General features: G+C 43.9%; 1 protein-coding gene across 1 annotated transcript in view; it reads left to right on the top strand.

The window, feature by feature from the left end:
- SLC38A1 (solute carrier family 38 member 1) overlaps positions 1-16,933 on the top strand; it is a 34,674-nt gene extending 17,741 nt beyond the window's left edge. The window contains exons 5-16 of the mRNA XM_032208186.1: positions 2,932-3,005; positions 4,623-4,715; positions 5,041-5,122; positions 5,963-6,045; positions 6,970-7,028; positions 7,151-7,276; positions 9,564-9,643; positions 10,828-10,928; positions 14,076-14,194; positions 14,743-14,884; positions 14,991-15,088; positions 15,762-16,933. Coding sequence (XP_032064077.1) covers positions 2,932-3,005; positions 4,623-4,715; positions 5,041-5,122; positions 5,963-6,045; positions 6,970-7,028; positions 7,151-7,276; positions 9,564-9,643; positions 10,828-10,928; positions 14,076-14,194; positions 14,743-14,884; positions 14,991-15,088; positions 15,762-15,863 — 1,159 coding nt within the window. The 3' untranslated portion in view covers positions 15,864-16,933. The remainder of the gene's footprint in view (positions 1-2,931; positions 3,006-4,622; positions 4,716-5,040; positions 5,123-5,962; positions 6,046-6,969; positions 7,029-7,150; positions 7,277-9,563; positions 9,644-10,827; positions 10,929-14,075; positions 14,195-14,742; positions 14,885-14,990; positions 15,089-15,761) is intronic.
- Positions 16,934-17,775: the final 842 nt, after the last annotated feature.

Raw genomic sequence — 17,775 nt, 5'->3', positions numbered from 1 at the left:
GGAGGAAGAACTAAAGGAGCATTTTCAGCTCGAACAAAGCAGACCCAACTTGATTTCCACTCTCACAATTTTTATGCTACTTCAGTGTGAAATGTGCACAGAGTGCACCAGGATCAGTTCAGATCCTATACTCTTGGCATAAGACGTACAAAGTAAATATGGTGATGGGTATGTACTGTCACGTCATATTTGCATAACTGATTGCCATAGTAAAGTGTCATACTCTCTAGGCAAAACAGCAGAGGAACTCTGAGGAACTTAATCCTAATATTTTTAATAACCACAACCTAGACTGAAGAAGAACGTCCTTTCTTGTGTGAAAAAAAAATGGGCAGAAAGCCTTCTTGCTGCAGGAAGATGCTTCAAAAAAGAACAAAAGGCTTGGGGAGGTAAAGAAGGGCCAGGCCAGCTGGGAATGGCAGGAGCACTTGTAGGTAGCTCGCCCTGCTTGTGGTTTCACCCGCAGCAGAGCGATGGATTGCACTGCAGAGACACGCGGGCTGCCCAGGCATGAGGTGCCTTCAGCCCATACTTAGCCCCGCAGTGCATGGGGTCTGAAAAACCCTTCTGAGAGGCAGAGCTTGTCGGATGAGGTGCAGGGTGAGGTGACAGCTGAGGTTTCACTCTGCTCTCTGCAGCCGCCTCTGCTGAGGTCGGCTGGAAGCTGTCACCAGGCTGGGTGTCCTGCAGTGGCATGGCCCTGCTCTGCCTCGCTCCTCCACATCCCATGCCTTACGGGGTTCAGTGCAGAAGGCAGGGGGCTGCCCGAGCCCCCCAGGCCCTGCAGCCTGGACTCCACGGAGGGCTGGGGACAGTAAGTGTTTGAGCCAGCTTGGTAATGTGGCAGCTGTGAGCAAACAGCAGCGGTGCCACAGGAACAGTTTGTTCTTCCTAGCCCTGTATCAGTCCCCTGCCTTAAACTGTTTATTCTGGATTTGTTGGGGGAGGTGAGCTTTGCATGCGCTGATTGCTTGCAGAGCTGCCAGCACTGCTTTAAAAGTAGGCAAAATAATAAGTATTGAGACGAGAGCGCGAGCTACCCCGCTTCTGTTTTGAATTTGCGCGAGGCGAGTGGCAGGGATGTTTCCTTTCCTTTCCAAGGGGCGGTTCTGGTGTGGGTGTCCCTGTCCGCACCGCAGTCCTAACACAAACAAGTTCCTCATGCAGTGCTAAGGAAAACGCCAAGCGTCTCCGTGCAGGTCCTACAGGGAGCTAAGGACAACAGATCAAATACCTGGCTGCTCGGGGGTGTTATTTTTACCGCTGCAAAGACTCCATGAGCTCAGTCCCTGCAGAACGGGAGCTTTTAATATTAAAATAGACTTGGTGCTGGCTTGTGCAGCCAGGGCCACTTGGGGCTGGGAGTGACTCAGCCTGGCTGCCGTGGCTGCGAGCACTGTGCCTCCATGCAGACAGGGGCGTAGCGGGTCTGGAGGGGACGTGGGCAGCAGCAGGGCTTAGCAAGTCTTTAAAAAATGGAGCAGAGTGACCTCAGCCATTGCAAGCGCCTTTCCCCTCACCTCCCCAAGGAGAAACACCCTTTGGGCTGTACGAGAAACGTGGTGTTGCTGTCAACCATCATTCTCCGCAAAAGAGCAGTTCCTTCTACCACCTCCCTGCTCCTCTGGCCCCAAAAAAACTAGTGGGTCAGTATTTGGCACTAAAACATTTCTAGTCCAAAATGGTAAAAAAGGGGAGGGAGGAAGCTTCTCATCCCGATCGTTCTATATATTTCTATGAAAAAGATGTGTTGCTGCCTATCTGTGGCAGCAGCATGTTTTCTGTTAAATTTTAGGCTTGTTTTCCTCGGTGTCCCAAGGGTAGTTGTCATAATACAGAGAGGAATTGCCAACAGATTGTCTGAATGCTCTTCACACACATCATGAAAACATCATCAGGTCTTTGTGTGTCAGTGTCGGAGGGGAAGGCACACATAGTGCTTGGCTTAAAGACATAGAGCAATGAGCAAATGTGTTTTTATGCACTTAGCCCCCGGCACTGACTAATTATCATTTGTGCCAGCAAGTTCCTTACACAAACAGTTCAGTCATTGCTTCCTGCAATTCTTCTATGTGCGAAGTCAAATTATGGATCATGGCGGAAAGGGGAGTGACATCAGTGAGGGGACACCTGTCCCTTCCTGGATGAAACATAAGCCTTTGCTTTCTGCCTTCACTCCCAGGAGAAGACAGTCTGTGAGTGGTGAGGGGATGGGTCAGCTGTCTCCATGCCTAACATCTAAAGCCCAGAGGCCCCAACCCTTGGGATCACTCATTGCGAGGACACGGACAGAATCGAAGCTAGAGACCACATTATTTATCGCACTGAGTTCACATTTGGGTCCTTTTTGCCTGTGGAGGGCTGGATGGAGCAAGACATGTCTGGGTGGTATTAACCTCCCTCCTCTTCCCACTCCTTCGGCACTGGGAGGCATGTAGAGAACTATTGAGGCACCCCTCTGGTGGCATGTGACACATGTCTTGGGAAGAGATGCTTGCATCTGGCACAGAAGGCTTTAAATAGAGGACTTCCTTCTGAAATTTTTACTCAGCTTCCAGAAAAAAATCCTTTAGACTGGGTGCTGAGGAATATACCTGGCTCATCCCTGCTCTGATTAAATCCTAATTCCTATATGATGAGACATCTTCCTTCTTGCTTCCCTCAACAAGGAAGGGTATAACTCAGTAACAGGCTGCATTTTTTCTAAGTTTTACTTAGTTGAATTCCTCTGCATACAAGGTTTTATAGCTCCTCTCTAGCCTGGTGGAATTGCAAACAGCATGTTAATCACTCTTGTTTATAGGGCTTTTTGCATTCTCAGAAGATTATAAAAAATATCTTGGCATCAACAGGAATATGACCCAATGTGTAAAATATTGCAATGTTAGAGCTCTGCTTTTACAGTAAGCTTTATCTTTCATTCTTTTGTAGGCTGCTTTTGGTTTCCGTGACATTGCTGTCTATTTATTCAATATATCTCCTGTTGGTGTGTTCAAAGGAAACAGGTAATCTAAGATGTTACTGTAGCATTTCAGTGGACTTGTAAGGAATAAGAGGTAAAAAGTGCTCAGTATAAGGCAAGGTACTTTGTGAAAGACAGAGTTTCTATCACTTTGCTGACACAAAAGAAAGTCCTAAAAGATTGTGGGTCAGAAGCCCAGAATTAAAAATAATGAATGTCACGGCAAAGGGGAATGACATCTGACCATCACTGTAAAGAGAAAAAAATCAAGCCAACGAGTGGATTCTGCTGCAAGGAAATGTTTTTAGTGAGCTAGAAGGAACAGCTCAAATAGTTCCTTTGCATTACAAAATCAATTGCAAATTAAATATAATGAATCTCTGCCTATCCAGGTAAGCCAGCTTACTTGGAAATAGAGCTCGTTGTTAACAGCTAGTGTGAAATTCGTGAGTTTTCCTAGAAGAAAATAAAAAGAAACAGTTCCTCCACAGAGAGTAGTATAACTCTAAGCAAAACACATTTCTAAACACAGAAATTAGAAGTTATTTACAATGTTAAAGAGACTTTGTGCTCTAAGTCAAGAGTCTCTTTGAGTAACAACCTCTGAAGACATACTTTTAAAATTATCTGTGCATAAGAACACTGTCGTATTTTAATACGTAATTTGGATGCACATGAGTTATTATTATAGTGTGTGCAAAGGCAGCAACTACTTATTTAAACTAGGTGTGAAGGCCTAATTGTTGACACATTTGTGCCCTCTTAGTTCCCAAAATCTGAGCCCTGGTTTCTGTGCTGCTGGATTGCAGATACATCATTACAGCTAAGCTCAGAGTTATTGTTTATACAAGCTTTAAACAAGAAATGTCAGCTATAAGGAAATGTAGAGAAAAACAAACGAGATCCATTTTTAAAATAATCTGTTCAGTGTAACATCTGTAGTATTTCTCTTTCTGTTCTTGTGATTCTCACCATCTTCACAATATCCAGTCTTTTTTTTCTCAGCCTGAATCGCAGCCAAGGAAAAAAAGCATTTAACAGAAACACAATCCAATTAATAGAGGAGTTTCTCAAGCTTGACAAATACTTAAAATGAAGTTTTAGTTATAATTTAAGCTGTTCCCTGCTTTTACCAAAAACATACCACATTTGAGAATTCGCAAGTTAAGGCATCATCATTAAAAACAGTAAATCATCCTGTAAACTAGTGGCTGCCTTCATTTGGATCATTTAGTCAAACCAAGCAGAATTACAGAGTTGCAGTCTGGTGTCTGTTGTGGCCAGGCTGCCAGTACTGGCTTGTGGCCCCTGCTGTACTGAATCTGGTCTGGAGAGAAGGTCTTCAACCTTTCTTCCATTGAGACTGCAAAGCTAATATGCCAGGATGGGGATACCTGAACTTAAAATGCCATTATGGGTATAGACAGACTCATTAAGAGGGTCTCATAAATGATCGGTAGCCAAAGACAGCATTTATAGATACCAAAATATTACTCCGTAAGTTTCAGCTCTAGCAATTACAAGAGAGCTTTCCATTTAGTAACAATGGAAACATACAGTTTTACAGAGGAAAGGTTAGTGGGAAAGGAATCACAAGTGGTTTGACTCTTTGCTTTTGCTGGTGAATTCTTTACCTTTCTCCTCATTTCTTTTAACACAGGCTGCATGGTGTATGAAAAGCTTGGTGAGCAGGTCTTTGGCACCCCAGGGAAAATGATTGTCTTTGGATCTACATCTCTTCAGAACGTTGGAGGTAAAGGAGATTTGGATATTTAAAAACAAAACAAAACAAACAAACAAAAAACACAGGAGGATCTTAATAAAGATCTAAATAAAGGTTACCCATTCTCTTAGAAAAGTTTGGGATCCTCATGCTCCTCCGTATTGGTCTCAATAACATTTTGCGTGCAGCCCTTTAAAGATGCTGTGTTACTGAATGATCAGTATTTTACAGTCAGTTACAGTTCTGGGTCTTCTATCATTAGAAACTGATGTGGAAAAATGTTCATGATGCTTCTGTGTACTTATTCTACAAAATATCTCATCTGTTGTCTAAAGTGATTCTCTTGTTCCACCAGCAATGCTGAGCTATCTCTTCATAGTCAAAAATGAGCTGCCTTCTGCCATAAAGTTTCTAATGGGAGAAGAAGAAACTTTTTCGTAAGTTGAATACATTTTTGCGATTAGATTACAGAATTTAACATTGTATAGGTAATCTTGAGCATATGTTTATAAAAACCCTTAAGTACTGGATATTTGGATATTCCTTAGGCTTGTCAACAGTAGATCACAGGAGTATCTCAGTGGATTAATAAAACACAAGAAAACTTTGTGAAGGACAAGAGGATGGATAGGAAATTAAAAGTGTAGTTATCAGTATTTTCTCTATTTACACTCCAGATTTTTGTGCAGAATTAGAAGCTTTGTCTTTTACAGTGTAGGGCAATGCTTGAAGATATTGGGAACAACAAAAGTTTAAGATATTATATTTTTACTTGCATTTTTAGCATCTTACAGGACTTTTTGGCCCTGAATAAAATTCTTCTATACTAATATATGACAAAGGCAGAATATTATACTTAGATGTCTGCCAGTTGTCACTCCTTGACATTTACCAGCCTCTTTAATAGAGGGAATAGGAGGATGGTATTTCTTTACAGTAATAAATAGCCTTTACACAGGGTTATATGATGTATTGTAGAGCACAAAGAAATTAGAGATCCCTTTCCTCGGGTTTTCATACTAAACAAAGCAGTGAAAATATATCACACAGAACACCAATAGTGCTGCATCTGAGGCAGAGCAGTGCCATGTTTTAAGAGCTGGATGCCAAATACCTTTGGTACTCTGCAAAGTTCAGATGTGGTCCCTATTTTGCCTTCCATAGTGTAAGGATATGGAAGATGCTTCTGTAACTGCAGCAAAGAGGATGACTAAGTGTGAGGAAAACCAGAGAGGGTTTAAGGTGTGCTCACGGTACTTTTTTAATGTTTTGTACAGGGCATGGTACGTCGATGGGCGGATTCTCGTTGTCATAGTGACATTTGGTATCATCCTCCCTTTATGTCTCCTTAAGAACTTAGGTAAGATGTAAATGCCATTATGGGTATAAAATACAGGAGCCCATTGTGCCTCCGACAGCCACATTGGCCACTCAAATGTAATTACAAAAATTGTGCTCTCATTGTAATCTAAGCAGCCTCTCTGGTCCAGGAGGAAGCTGCGTTTTGAGCATCTTGGAAAAAAGAAGGCCTAAATTGTTACAGCGGTTGAATTCGGTATAAACCAGCCTCATCCATATAATTGGGGAAATTGATTTTAAAAAATACGGTTAAGAGGGTGTTTATTTCATGAGGTGACTGACTCTACTGTATGTGTGGCCTGTAAAAATATATTCACCAACGAAATGTAAGATTATAAAAAATTGCTTATTTTTCTATCAGCATTGAAATTTTCAGTGGTTGGGTTAATTGGAGGTGTTGGCTTTGTAAGTAAGGTGTGTATAAAGAACCACATTTCCAAATGTGTTTTAGTCCACAGAGATGCCAGATGGTGCACTATGTGTGTTTTAAAGCCATGTAACAAGTTTTGGCACTGCATTCCTCTTGGGATCTTCCTTTTGAGAAACTAACCCATAGTAAGCTCACATTTCTCTGTGTAGTAGGGAATCTGGGTCACGTTCTGATTGCAATTTCACATTTTCAAGTTTGTTTCAATTACCACAGCCCCTTTCAAAAGTAAAATTAGTTAAACTACTGTAACGATTACCTTCGGGAAGGAAGGTGTGTGTCACATCGGTTAGATCAAAGCCCTGGTCTGTCTGAAAGCCGGAGGCTTGCAACGTGGAAGGCTCCCACACCAACCAGGAATGCTTTTGTCCTGCCCAGAAGCTTGTAATACATATTAAATGTATAATGCATTTAAATTTATCATTAAGTAGAGAATTAAAAAGCAAGATACGGCTAATAAAATAACCTTGTGTAAGATTTCTTTTTAATTTATTTCAGGGTATCTTGGCTATACCAGCGGATTTTCATTAAGCTGCATGGTATTTTTCCTCATAGTGGTAAGTTAAGCTTGCTCTCTTCATTGGATTAGTCACTTGATAGCATATTCAGAATTTCTTAATTCAATTAGAATTTGCTTTTTAGTATTATTCTTAACAGCTGTTTTCTGCTTTTGTCCTAGGTTATTTACAAGAAGTTTCAAATTCCCTGTTACGAATTGGAGCTAAATGCAACATCATCTATGCTATCAAATAGCTCAGCACATGAGCATATGTGTAAGCCAAAGTATGTTATCTTTAATTCCAAGGTATGTTTCTTTTTATGATACTTATTTTTGATTCACATAATACATGCACCTACACTCCATGTCCTTAATCAGCTCAGCGGCACGTAGGGCCTGCCCCTCCATGCTTCCACATGTGCTCCGATGGCGAATGCACAATGGGAGTCCTTGCCCAGTTGTATGGAGGTGCCATAAACACCTGTAGCTCCTTGCAGTCTTGCTCTGCTGCTCCGTTCCCCAGGAAGCCAAGATAGGCTGAGCTGCCTTGGTAGTATGTGTGCTAAGGCTGTGAGCCCCAGATGACACCGGACAACAAATGCTTTGTTTAGGAAAGTTTTCCTTTCTGCTGCTTTGTACTGTCTGTGCTGTGACTGAGTTCCTAGGCTGTGGTTCAGCAGACACTGTAAGCCTGCATCCAAAGGCCAGAAGTAATTTGTCTGTCCTTCTGTGCACAAACCACTTCTTTGTGACAGGGTATTTGTTTTTATAGCCATATGGTGAACTGGACCAGGAAAAGGATACAGTCGAAAGCTAATCCAGCAAAAATTTGATTGCCTTTCAGCTGGATGCTTTCCTCGATCGCCACACAGCTGCACAAAAAGTTGTGCCAAGAGAGTGCGAAAGAGCAACTGGCTGTAGCTGTGGGAGCGGGAGGATTGCTTCTTCCAGCTGTGCCGGTTTGCAGTGATCCTTGCACGGCACCTTATCCAGTAGGGCAGGGTCCTCAGATTGTCACCATTGCATTCATAGAGAATGCGTATGTATAGTATATGCCTGAAAAAAATTAAGCTTTTTAAAAAAATCATCCTACCAGCTTCAGTCCAAGAAGTCAATGTGAACTAATTTGAGCACTTTTCTTCAGCTGTGGGCAGCGATCAGCCCTGAACCAGTGTGACTGACCAAGAAGTAGTCAACTTGGTATGTGGTAGCGACACAGGAGTAGGTACATTTTAGATAGATACTGACAAAAGGAAATCTTATTCTCCTGCAGTGACAGTGTTTACCTCAGAGTCAATGAATGCCCATCAGAAGGATCAGTCCATCTGAATTAGGCACACTGGACCTGAGCTTTAGAGATTTGCTTTCGGGGCCAATAATTTGCCAATCAATTTAGTAACTTAGATGTGTGAGAGAAGATCAGGTTCACAGGATCACAGAATGGCTGAGGCTGGAAGGGACCCTGGAAGCCATCTGGTCCAGCCCCCTGCTCATGCAGGGACACCTAGAGCAGGTTGACCAGGACTATGTCCAGATGTCTTCTGGGTATCTCCAAGAGTGGAGACTCCACATCAGCTGTGTGCTGGAAGTGATTGAGAGAAGGCAGCACAGGTCTGGCTATGGAAGGACCACCAGAGAGCAAATAGTGTGCTTTCTGAATCTCATGGGATGGGGATGTACCCCACTGGGCAGCTCCAGGACTACTTCTGTAGCAATGGTTGTCCTGTGGCCAGCACAAGGAAACCTCAGAGCACCAGGAAGAGCTGACCATAGGGATCAGCTCATTTTATCCTCACAGGAGGACCTGTTTTTCATGTGATCTCAGCTCGTACCAGTTTCCTGTGGAGAATGGAAGTGCTTGAGCTCTGAGATCATTCATAAAGTTTGGCCAAACGGTGACCACAGAAACCCGCTCAGATTTTTCGTTGAGCAGGGGGTGAGGTTCCCCTCAGAGGCCCTCTGCGCTTCGTAGTGACGTAACGGTCTCTCTCTTTCCCCAAGGAAAAGCATGCTCCCTCCACACTCCTCCTAGCCCTTTTGTTGGCCTGGGAAATGAAGGGGCTCAGTCTGGTACCTTGAAATATCCATTTATTTGTAAGTTCTGCATTCCTCTTCTCTTTTCTTACAGTCTGGATATGGGCTTCATCTTCAGGACTTCAGCCTTAGCACCACGGGTGCGCACCCCTCTCCATCCCGAGGCAGGGTAGCGTAGCGGTGACCCACCATATGTCCGTCCCCCTTACACGTGGCGGTGTGCTAGTGTCGGTGGCAGCAGCTGGGCAGGGAGACCCATCCCAGGGAGCAGAACCCACAGCCGCGTGGCACCCACCACTGCGCGCTGAGGACAAAGTCAGGGCTGTGCTTGCATGACCAGCGCCAAGATGTTGTCCTCCCATTGAAAGAGCGCTGCTCTCCATGTTTTGTTAAACACATGCCAGTTGACAGGTCTCCTGCCTTCTCTGAATAGGGCTTTCAACGTTCGGTTGAAAGAGTCCAGAGAGTTGGGAGCTGAGGTAGCTGAACACATTTCTTTATGACTCTGGGTAAAATACTTATTCTTCTTAACTTTTTGTCTGAAACTCTCTCTGAACAGACTGTGTACGCTTTGCCCACCATCGCTTTTGCATTCGTGTGCCACCCGTCAGTCCTTCCAATTTACAGCGAACTTAAAGAGTAAGCCTTTCTCTTTTCTTTTTCTTTTTTTTTTTTTTTCCAGTTAATTGTTTTGCACTGTTTTGCATGGAAAATGTTAGTGCAGAGGTGCTCTGAGTCATTCGTGCCATTCGGAGGAGATATGCTTTAATAAAACCAAACAAGCCAGCGAGTGTGGCTGTCAGCTAGGAAATCTGGCCTCCCAGATGTGCCATTGGGGTGGAGGGAAGCTGAGGATAATGCAATACTTGGGGAGTTTTCTCTGGAAGTACACAGCAGCCTGGGGAGAGCCAAGTTGTGCCGACCGTATTTTGCATAGGAGGGAGACGTGTGTTCAGCCCACGGCAGTTGTTCCAGCACAACTAAAAATCTGGTGCAATACCAGAAACAAAAATCACTTTCAGCCTCGCCCGTGCTGCGATGCCGTCGCCAGGCCGGCCAGCTTGGTGCAGCCTCGGGCAGGGCTGCGGGGAGCTGGGGCCCGGCCCTGCTGTGGCCTTGCTGGGGCCGGGCGTGGGGCCTGGGCCTGGGCAAAGGGTCGGGAACAGTCAGACCCCTGGGGACACTCAGGGTGCCCTCAAAGCTGGATGCTTTGAGTTTCATGTGGCTGCAGCAGGTGCCCAGGGGCCTGTCGAAGGCATCCCTGTGTGGATTTAAAAGCATATATATTTTTATGTACTATACTTTATATATTTCAGAGCAAATATCTAAAAATGAAATATTTACACTTAATCTATTTTGCTACAGTGGTCTGTGTACATCCATTATTACCACCCATGGGGGATACAAATACGTTTTTTTCTGCAAACATTCAGAATGTTGTTGTTGTTGTTGTTGTTGTTGTTGTTGTTTTTCTTTGTACACTTCTACTGTCCTTATATTTTGGCCTTTTAATTTAATTACTGAAGTGTTTAAGGGCTCTTCCTGCCCACTCAGCTTCGCCCTTCCCTCCAGTTACAAGAGTGTGTCTGGGGAGCAGAGCCACAGGGTGGTTACAGCATGTCTTTACTTAAACTCCAAGGTCCATTGTCCCGCCTTTCTCTTCCTGATGCAGCTGTCAATTAATTCCTGTTCTAAATGAAAATGCATTCATGAGTCTCTGCAGAATTGATATGTTTATGCAAAGGCTTGATACATTTTTAAGCAGCTATTCAGAAAGACAATCCAACCGTTTTATTTGTTCTCTTCTTTTCTTCTTTCCCCAGCCGTTCACAGAAAAAAATGCAGTTGGTTTCAAATATCTCATTTTTTGCCATGTTTGTGATGTACTTTATGACTGCCATATTTGGCTATTTGACTTTCTATGGTAAGTATGCAGACTTTACTGATCAAAGCAGAAAGGGAATACATGTGAAATCAGTAACGAATCCCAGCTGGAAAGAAAAGTCCATTCACTTATATTAAAATACTTTTTCAAATAATTTTCCTTAGCGTTTTCATACTGAGGGTACAAATCCTTTCCTGTCTTTCCCCTGTGGATGACAAGCACAAGTGAAAGCAGTATTTACAAAAGGCATATTCAAAATATGAGGAAGAGATTTGTTTAGCAGAACTGGGGATTAGCTGGGCCCTACCGAGATTTGCATTCCAGAGTCCCTACCTGAATTTTGTGTGCCTTGGTAATAAGTGATGTGTGACTGGTTGTGCACATCTGTATAAAACGTGACAGGTTTGAGAGCAGGTCCTAGCAAATGGGTATCAAATGAGCCTTCACAGCTTTTTCACTTTCTTATTGGTACTTTCATTGTTGAGAGACAAAGGACCACATGTTTTTCCTGTGTCCCTAGGGTTCACTCCTTCAGGTGTTGGTTAAATAAATTGGCAGCAAAGGTGGGGAAGCTCAGAGGCATGTCCCAGCTCTGCAGCTGAAGGATGGTTATTTCAGTGTCTGGGACTAGCATTGTGTCTCTTTTCATGAATATTGATTCGCTTAAAGAAACAAACAAATTATGTTGTATTGCTGTCCTAAGGGAGTATGTACAATTTTTAAGTAAATAGGATAAAATATGAATGTGGCCCAGGAAGCTACTCCCATTTCCCAGTATAATGGAAATGTTGATATGTAGTGTGTTTTCTCATAGACCACTAAAGGGTTATGAGACAGACGCCAAAATTGACATTTACCTTTTACCTCAGGGTCACCAAAAGGTCTTCAGTCATCTCCACTGTGTATTCCAAGTGACCTTTTTGTTACAATCTCCCCTTGTGACACCATTCACTGTAAGCCACCTATTACAAGGGAAAGAAAATAGTAAATATGAAAATTGGCTTCTTTTTTTTTTTTTTTTTTTTTTTTCTCAAAGGTGTACCTGTCTTGTTATTTTTTTTCTCAGGCTCTCGTCCTGCTCATAATGCCTTGAGCCTGCATGCACTGAAGTAATTTGACATCATCAGTTCTAATTTTCCCCATGAAACTGATGGAGGTGAGGGGGTATCTGCTGCAACTGACTGCAGCAGCAGCTGTGCTCACCTGACTGCTGCTAGCTAGAACATTGTCACAGGCATGCATTAGATCAGTAGCCCTGTGGGGGGGCAGTGGGAGTGAATCAGCACGAACCCCTTCACTTTGGCAGGGAGGAAGCTCTGGTGCAGTCGCCCCAGGGATGTGAGGAGGCAGATACCCATAGGATCCTCTCCGGGAACCTCCCACGCCCCATGGAGCCCATGGAGGAGATACAGGCTGCATCCTCCTGGCCCCCTTGGGAGGGAGCAGTAGAGGAATTTTCCTCCCGGAGCAGGCATCCCTGCACATGGACGCCGCGTGCCTCTGCGCAGCTCCGCTGGGGCTCATGCAGGCACTGACGATCACAGGATCGGTGCCATGAGAGGCAGCACAAAGAGGAACTGAGGGAATGCGAAAGCTCTCCGCTCCAATCCTCCTTACTCTTGGGACTGACAAGATTTTGCCTTTTATATGTGCACTTGGTTTTCTAACCTCTTCCCTGCCTGGGTAAGACCAGGGTTTTTATTTTGGCCATTTCTTTTTTACGCCAATAGTGCTTGTCTGTTTGCTGTGTTCTCGAAAGTGTTGCAGTTATGACTATATTTACATTGCAGAATTACAGAAAAGAGGTGTTTTTCTTCCCCTAAAAGGTCACTGTGGTTGGGCTCTGTGGTGTATCTAGCTGAAAGGAAAACAGACCTTCAACTGTAAGCCTTGCCTTTCACTTCCTACCTGGCTGCAGTCCGTGAGCGGTACAGAAGTTGCAGTCTGTGCTCGCAGGAGCAGAGTAAGCTCTGTGTCGCAGAAGCTGTGCATGTGCCCGGCTTGAAAACCCCACTCCTAACCTGCAGGGAGGTGGGAGAGTGTTTTCTTTCTCCTGGTGGGAATTCAGGCGCTGAGAGATGGTCTCGCCCCAGAAGGACGCCCTGGGGGGAGCGTAGGCGTTTTGCTCTCAGGAAGAGGAGGTTTTACCACAGTTTTGATCTACACGTGCCCACCGAGTTCCTCTTAAGGACTTCGGTTTAAAAGCTATTATGTTTTCCTGTCAGCTTTCTAAGATTAGCAGACAGAAAGAAAACTCGAGCTGTTCTAAAAACAGAGGGTAGCGAGCGTGTTTCTGTGGCGCATTTCACAGCCGCCTCCCTGGGTTGCTGTTCCTAGATATTCAAAAGGCACAAAGCAAGCACGTAGGTCCCCCGGCAACTTGCTTTTCCCATCCGTTACCACTATTTAATCAGAGTGCAAAGGAAGCATTTTTGCAGGAGGGCTTATTAAAGCATCACCAGTGCCTCCCCACTAGGCACCCCCGGCGATCTTTTGGCCATGCCGGGAGCACAGGGCCGGCGTGGGGCCGAGCCGCGGGCACTGCCGAGGAGGGGCGGCAGGTTCAAGAGAAGAAAAAAACAGAAGGGCAGCCCTCCGAGGAGAGAGGAGCTGCCCGGGGGTTTGAGTGCAAATGTCAAAATGTCCCACTGAGAGCTGACCTCAGCCGGGCTTTGTTCTTGCTTGAGAACAGAGGCACTGCTTTGTGCTGGGAGTTTATGTGCTGTTTAGACCAATTTAGCTCAACCTTGTAATTTATATTAAACTCAGCCGTTGCGGTGCATGTGGTTATTTTTATATCATTTGAAACTTTAAAACAAGCCCACAGAACCGATTAAAAGTAGCTTATTTCACTTTACTTATTTATTTATATGTATATATATGTAAGCAAGCTTTTGTGCGTGTCTCACTGTTGTCTTTCCTACAGTGAAAATTACCTTAGACTTAGGCATGTGCTGTCTTGAATTAGGATGCATTCCTAAATCAGGCCTCCAAAGGATTAATCTGGAATAATAGGAGCATTAGGATTTGGTTCAAAATGCTGTTTTAACTCAAGAACGTTTCATTCCATACTCTTTTGTTTACAGATAAATCACTTGTTGTTCAAGAAGGCTGTTGTTAAGCAATGATTTTTTGTGAATGAATTGCCTACTTGCTGGAACACTTACCGTATTGTCTTTCCCATAGACAATGTGCAGTCAGATCTGCTTCACAAGTACCAGAGCAAAGATGACATCCTCATCCTGACAGTGCGCTTGGCTGTGATTGTTGCAGTTATACTCACAGTGCCAGTGCTGTTTTTCACTGTAAGTAAAAGTCTCCACGCAGTTTGGAAGTAGGTAGTGTCTGTATAGGTTGGATTTTTTAAAAACACAGTTTGGTCGTTTCCAAGTCAGTAATGCTGCAGCTACAAACAAGAACTCGAGCTTGGATTGGTCTTTTGCCACACCAGATTCCCAGTAATTTCTGGAAAACTTCTCCCTGCAGGAAATAAATGATTCACTTTTGCTCTTAAATCAGTTTTAAATTGAATCCACAAGGGCCTTCTCTTCTTTCACATGATTTCACTGGAGCAGACTCAGAAGTGAAGTTCACTGTTAGGTGCAGAAGGACCCCAAAAGGCATGGTAGAAAGAGAGGAATAGCCTACTTTGGATGTATGCAAACATACAGTTGTGAAATATCAAATTAATTGCAAGGATTGTTTCAAAGAGCATTATGTCAGAGTCCCCACAATTTCTGTCAGATCAGTGTAGAGCTGAGTTGCCACATGAAGAACCAGTTAAAATAATCATGGGGAGCTTTGAACTGGCTGGTAGACTATTCCTGACATCAAACTCTCTCTCTTCCTACAGGTACGTTCATCATTATTTGAGCTGGCGAGAAAAACAAAATTTGACTTATGCCGTCACGTTGTGGTTACTTTTGTCCTTTTGGTTATCATCAACCTGTTAGTCATTTTTATTCCAACCATGAAGGATATTTTTGGAGTCGTAGGTACAGTGTCCTGGCTTTGTACTGCTAATATAAAACTGTTGATAATCAGCAGCATAATAATTATGGTGCTGGCAACTAAGAATACTCATTTGTTTCAATTTTGCAGGTGTCACTTCTGCCAATATGCTGATTTTCATTCTTCCTTCATCATTGTATTTAAAAATTACACATCAGGATGGAGCAAAACTGACTCAGAGGATTTGGGTATGTGTTCTTTTCAGGTCAATGTGTTTGTCTTGTCATTTCTTAAAATGTGCTAGATGGAAAACCCACCTAATCTGAAGATTTGTGTGAGCTGCTTCTCCTGACGTTTCCCTCTTGCTTCCATCAGCTGGCAGCCTTGCTTCCCCTTTTTCATTTGCCCTGTGTGTCTTCTGGGCCAAAGGCCCCCTGTGCTCCCCAGCCATTCTCTTTGGAGCTGGGGACATTTCCTTCCAGGGGAGCAGCAGCTCTGCAAGCAGCCGTGGCTTTGGCCAGGGCATGGGTGCCCCTGCAACTGCCCTTGGCAGCCCAGCGAGCTTTCTGCGTTTCAGTGTGCCAGTTCAGAAGGCATACAGCACACTCTGTCTTCAGGCTTTGAGAAGAGCAGAGCTGATAGGTCCTAAAGATGGACTCATTTAATCCTTTTTAGGGATGATCAACATTTAAGAAATGAATTGAAATGGGGAAAAAAGTGGTTTTGGTGTTCAGCAAGTAATTATTAATGACACTAATCTGTTAGTTATCTGTGAGTCTTGTCTTCCCCAGCAGTGCTATCTCATTTTAGCCCATAGCTTTGATACATCACCTTGTAAATCTCCTTAAGAAGGAAAGTTAACACACTTGAATTAATTGTCTTTTCTTTTAGTTCATTAATTTTCTCTCCTTTTTCTTCCAGGCTTCTCTTTTCTTGGCACTGGGGATAATGTTTTCCCTAGTGAGCATCCCTCTGGTAATCTATGACTGGGTACAGTCAGGAGGCAGTGCCGAAGGCCACTGAAGCTGACCTTCTGAAAAGGAGACATCCCTGTTTGCTACACACCAAAATCGCAACCATCCGTTCTGTTATCTATTCCACCTTTTGTGAGTTTACTCAAATCAAATCCAAATAATGATTTTCCAGTACTGAAAATACTGTTATGGGTGTATTTTCTTGCAGAAAACAGACCCATTTTTCCAACAGGCATATCACTCTGTCCCATGATACTGAGTTATCAGATCAGCGTTAAGTCTGTGTTAATTGTTGAGAGACTATATAGAGCGTTGCTCATAGGAACTCATCACAATTAGTTTGTTTTTCCTCTTCCACCCATGAACTCCATTGTTCCGTTATTATTCTTAGCCCTTGAACCATAAGCTCTGCTCCTTTAAAGCAGCAGCATTTGTTGTTATCAATCCCAGCTGGAGTGATTGTCCCAAATGTCATCAGTTCACACCCTTTCCCTTTGCCTTTTAACCAAAACTCTGCTCTCAATTGTACGCATTCGGTTGGTTTGTTTGTTTGTTTGTTCTGTTGCTGTTTTGTGCACCATTTGCCTCACCAAGTGTAGCATTCTTGGTACGGACAGGAAAAGCACCATGAGTGTAAAAGAGCATTGTGTAAACCTAGGTCCTAAATCTGGTGCTTCTCTCTGTAACGTTGTGGTGGAGGAGCCAGCCCTAGTCTTGGCTCTTTTGTTGCTTTGGGGAGCAGACCTGTGTGTGTGTGTGGGTGTGTGTTTTTGCAAAGGAGTGCAGGGGGCAGGAGAGGGACAATCACCACCAGCCACCATTTCCCTGCTACATTTCAGTTTGAACCTGGCCACCAGTAGACTTGACAGCCAGCAGTGAGTACTTGAACCTGACCAGAAGCAGACGCTCAGAGATATCCATAGGAAATCTGCATTTTCTTCAGCATTAAACTGTTTGCTAATGCCCCGTTCTTCTCAGAAAGAAATGGCAAGCTCCAGTTTTATCAAAACCTACACGTTTAGTCATACCTCATGCCTTTTGCATTCTTGGATTCATCTGTACATACCTAAGGTTGGCCTTTTAGAGACTGGCTCCTCTCTCATGTCTCATCCTCCTCCCCCTGAAGTCAGCAGGGTTTCTGACAGCAGTGGGAGCAGGATCTGACTCGCCCTACAGAACTACTGGATATCTAATGGAAATTGAAATATGTAACATTTATTTCAACAAACATACACACTTTATATATTTGAAATGTTTTATTTACATTTCACATCAGTTCTCCATAGCAATTACAGGAAATACATTAAATTACTACTAGCAGAAACACTGTAACTTGCATCTGTTGTCCACAAAACAAGCATTTGCCTAATGCCTTATAGCTGGTGTAGAGAACTACTTGTAGAGATTCAAATGCTAAGCAGGTGATTGTTGACCATCCTCAGCAGACGTTTATTAGTGCACTGCCAGCAGCATAAATGTGAGCTAAAAAGTGTCTTCAGTTTTGCTCTTGAGATGAACCAGGCTCCCTCTGAAAAAAACGATGGCTAAGGGGAGCCCTAGATCGCATGCAAGGGCTACGTAATGCCCTCTGCTGTACATGTGAGACGTACCTGTCAGCATGCAGTGACCCTCTTGTTCCCTGTGGCTGGTTCATTTCCGACTCCCATTGTAGCTGTGGAAGGAGCCTGTCATTAGCAGCACTGCCTGTGGGTAATCTGTCATTGCAGCTTGTTCTTTGTAAGGTCGGGGGTGGAGAATTCAGGATCTTGGGGTTTCTGTGAGCTGTTGAATTGCCTCAGTTGCCACTGCCTTATCCTACGTGGCTTGAAGCTGCTGAGAGTTGAGACTGCAGAGCACTTCTCAGGACCTTAGGAGCAGGTTTTTAAGGGTGACAACAGAGAGGTTAGTTTGAGGCCTTACTTGGAATTTAAGCACTGACATGCAGAGAGGCCTTCAGAGCA

This window comes from Aythya fuligula, chromosome 1 (assembly GCF_009819795.1).
Source record: "Aythya fuligula isolate bAytFul2 chromosome 1, bAytFul2.pri, whole genome shotgun sequence".
Taxonomy (NCBI): Eukaryota; Metazoa; Chordata; class Aves; order Anseriformes; family Anatidae; genus Aythya; species Aythya fuligula.
The sequence above is the reverse complement of the archived record's forward strand: the minus strand, read 5'-3'. Positions and strand labels throughout refer to the sequence as shown.